Here is a 4,100-nt window from a genome sequence, read left to right as displayed (position 1 = left end):
TTGTCGCTTGAATTTTGCATGCCGGCCAATGAAGAGGCAAGCGTGACGAAAGGTCGTGATTCTAATGCTTATTAACTTGCTTAGCCTTACTTCACGCACTTATAATATAACATGAGAAGCCAATGTCATTCCGATATATTATTTACAATTAAAAGGCTTTCACAAACCATACCGACTTATAGCTTATATCCATTTAACACCCCACTGCTGAAACCTGGTGTCCTATCTCTAGAGCACAGACATGCAAGACGAAAGATCGTATTCTAATGCTTATAATAATAAATATACTATCACAATACACACATAGCCATCCAGCTCCAAAGTAAGCGTAGCTTGTGCTATGGGTACTAAGATGACTGATGAATATTTTTATTAATAATATACATAAATAAACACCCAGACACTGAAAAACATTCAGGTTCATCACACAAACATTTTCCAGTTTTGCGAATCGAATCCACGACCTTGCACTATTTTTAATAACTAACAAAGCCTGTGTAATCGTTTCCTACACCACTAATGATGGAAAACGAGAAAAATATTCAATTTGCATTTAGCGTTGCAGAATGTCAGGCGATGGAGTCATTTATAATGTTTCCGTTGCATTTGAAGTGAGTGTGCTTACAGTCGTCCGTAATTTGATATATATCTAAGTAAAAAAAAATATAAATAAATAAATAAATAAATAAATAAATAAATATACTACGACAATACACACATCGCCACCTAGCCCCAAAGTAAGCGTAGCTTGTGTTATGGGTACTAAGATGACTGATGAATATTTTTATGAATTATATATACATAAATACTTAGAAAATACATATAAACACCCAGACACTGAAAAACACTTAATGCTCATCACACAAACATTTTCCAGTTGTGGGAATCGAACCCACGGCCTTGGACTCAGAAAGCAGGGTCGCTGCCCACTGCGCCAGTCGGCCGTCAAAAATATAAATCTAAATATAAATATAAATCTGATGACCCTTTAGGTCACGCAGCCGGCTCAAAAAGCCACTCAGCGGGCGATGGACAGAGCTATGATTGGATTTCTTGGAATATCTCTGCGTGATCAAATCAGAAATGAGGAGATCCGTTCAACTAGAGTTGCCGATATAACTCAACCAGGCGAAAAGCTGAAATGGCAATGAGCGGGGCACAAAGATCGGAGAACCGATGGACGTTGGGGTCCCAAGGTGCTGGAGTGGCGACCGCGCACTGAAAAAACGCAGTTTTGGTAGACCCCCCACGTTGGCCAGATGTCATAAAAAGAGCCGCAGGAAGTCACTGGATAAAAGCGGCACATGGCGAATAGAAATCCCTACAAAAGATCTGTTATAAGGCTTTGAGGGTGATGACTTGAATATAAAGTACAATCATCATCAACTCATTTTCGGTCCACTACAGTGCATAGGTCTCCTCTCAGATCGAGAAGGGTTCAGGCCGTATTCTGCCACGCTTGCCAAGTGCGAATTGATAGACTTCTCAAGGCGTTAGGCACATTATGGAGAACTCTCTGGCATTCCGGTTTCATCACGATGTTTACCTTCACCGTTTAAAGAAAGCTATATTTAAATTGTTTAAATTAAAAATGAAATTAACTTCGAAAAGTCAGAGGTGCCGGGGCTCGAACTCGGTCTCCACGAAGTGAAAGCCAAAGCCTCACCTACTAGGCTATATCACCGCTTCAACCGATACGACGAACGAACGACGAACGAACGACGAATATAAAGTTTACGCTTATTATTATCTACCGGTGTCTTAAAAAGCGTTAATAAGAAATAAACCTTAAAACAGCTCACTGTGTTAGTTTAATGCTGACGACGTAAAACTCGAGTGTATAATTAATTCCGAGCTCTGTTATTACCATGAAGAAACAACCCACACAAATTTACCTTAGTAAGTCTTCACAGGACCTTAAATAAAGGTCATGATCAGTCAAACATTGTTCGAGTTCTTACCCGCTTGCCCCGGCATTTTTGCCCCCTTCTGACAGGCCCCTGCGGAATATTTTCATGAAATAACAAGTGTTGGGGCACAGGGCACGGACGCATCTGCGGGCGTGTCCCGACCGGAATCCAATCGTGACTTGCCCCAAAAACAAACATCGACCAACACTCCTGCTCAACGCCGGCCACACCCTGTCGCCCACCGGTCGAATGCGTACTGGAGAGGGCGGAGCAGTGGTGAGACCGGTGACATGAGCGGGAACCCCGGAACGTCGACAAGCCAGTCCCTGAAAAGGGATAGGCTTGACGACACCATCTCGCCCCGGGGAGAATACAAAAGACCACGGACAGACAGACAAACGCGCACAAGGGACTCTTACGCGAGAGTGACCCAACCACACCTAAGTGTGGCCGTCACCCTAGTGCCCAGAAGCGACATGACCCAACCAGAGGCAAATAGCGTCCAGGGTCAAATCCAAAAAGAGATCCTCGCTATCTGCCTCAGAAAACCAGCGCCAGGAACGACACCATATGCCCCATCCTTTGTAGGGAAAGCTTTTCTCAACGAAGGAGTGCTGAAACTGTGGTGTTACGACGACAAAGCCCTCTCTTGGCTCCAAGAAATCGTACCTCGATTGAAGTCGCCAAGGGAGGGCACGGGGCTCACGCTCATAAGGCAGGCCGACATACCAGTGCGGATTAGGTCAGCACTATACGTGCCTGACTTCACGGAGGAGATAGCAATACTCCAACAAATGCTGTCCCTCCAAAACCCCTGGTACAAGGTCTCGTCGTGGACCCTGTACACATATAAAAGAACAAACAGCAACCCTCCGGGAGTGTTTCTAGTCCTAGGAATACCCACGGAGCAGGTCGAAGACATCCTGGCCAAGGGAAGGAGAGTCTCTTACTCCACCGGATCTATCTATATCCGGTTCTTCGACGGCGAAGGACTCAGCGACGTACCGCCTAAGAAGACCCCGGAGCCAGAAACGAAAAATGACACAGCGACAACAAACCTCAAAGCCACTGCGCCCGGACCCTCCGTTGAAAACGCCTCCGAGGATATCGACGCGATAGAAATGGAGACCGGGACTAACCACCCATCAAACATGACACCATGGGAGGGGGTGGCCGAGACTGAGACTGACGATGACGAGAATGCAAACGAGGCGAGGATACAAGAGTTGCTAAAAGGATGGGCCCCTGAGGCCGACCTTTAACAACTCCAATCCATTATAATACACCACGTACGACAACATAAAAATAATACAAACCAACCTCCAGCACAAACAACTAGCAACGGCCACACTACGAGGACAGCTGGAGGTTGAGACCGATACCATCGCCCTAATCCAAGAGCCGTGGGTAAGGGCCCAAAACATATGCGGTTTCGGCAGCTGTAATGGTAAGTTGTACTACAACAGCCTGCAGGAACAACCTAGAACATGTATATACATACCTCGCTGTTTAACAGCGACACTACTAACACATTACTGTTACAGAGATCTAACGGCAGTAAGAATACAGAACGGAAGAAAACAAGGGACAGTTGCAGCGGCCAGACCACTTGTCCTGGCTTCGCTGTACCTACCCATAGAAGGCGAAATACCTACAAAAGAGGTGATGGACCTTATAAAACAATGTGAAGAAGACGACACCGATCTGATTATCTCGGTCGACAGCAACGCACACCACATCCTATGGGGAAGTAAAACAAACAACAAAAGAGGTGAGCAACTAGTTTCATACTTGCTAACCACTAACCTAAACATTCTTAACAAAGGTTCAGAACCGACTTTTGTTTCAAGTAGATACCAGACGATTATTGATCTTACTCTAGCGTCAAACAACATATCAGACCAAATAAAAAACTGGCACGTGTGCGAAGAGCTCACACTCTCCGACCATAGGCGAATAAGCTTTGAACTGGATCTGATTAAACCGCAAGAAACTCCTGGGAGAAATCCCAGAAAAACAAACAGAGAGAAATACAAAACTCTTATAAAGGGAGACACAATGTACAACAACAAACTCAAAATAAAGGGAACGATGCAAATAGACCAAAATGTAGAACAAATAACAAAACACATAACAACATGCTACGAAAAAGCATGCCCACTAAGAATACAAAAAACAAAACATGCACCA

The 4,100-nt window shown here is 44.6% G+C and overlaps 1 protein-coding gene across 1 annotated transcript; it reads left to right on the top strand.

Moving 5' to 3' along the window:
- The first annotated feature begins 566 nt into the window (after positions 1–566).
- Positions 567–3,172, top strand: LOC120628784. The gene is made up of 2 exons (XM_039897403.1): positions 567–611; positions 2,042–3,172. Exons 1-2 carry the CDS (start codon positions 567–569, stop codon positions 3,170–3,172), a joined length of 1,176 nt encoding a protein of 391 aa, XP_039753337.1.
- The last annotated feature ends 928 nt before the right edge of the window (positions 3,173–4,100 follow it).

The sequence above is a fragment of the Pararge aegeria genome, chromosome 13 (assembly GCF_905163445.1).
Source record: "Pararge aegeria chromosome 13, ilParAegt1.1, whole genome shotgun sequence".
Taxonomy (NCBI): domain Eukaryota; kingdom Metazoa; phylum Arthropoda; class Insecta; order Lepidoptera; family Nymphalidae; genus Pararge; species Pararge aegeria.
The sequence above is the reverse complement of the archived record's forward strand: the minus strand, read 5'-3'. Positions and strand labels throughout refer to the sequence as shown.

Excerpts from the sequence above, each read along its gene's own strand:
- LOC120628784 (XM_039897403.1), top strand. The coding sequence starts at position 567 with ATGTCAGGCGATGGAGTCATTTATAATGTTTCCGTTGCATTTGAA. Across the intron at positions 612-2,041 it reads ATGTTTCCGTTGCATTTGAA|GGCACGGACGCATCTGCGGG; the intron begins GTGAGTGTGCTT and ends GTTGGGGCACAG.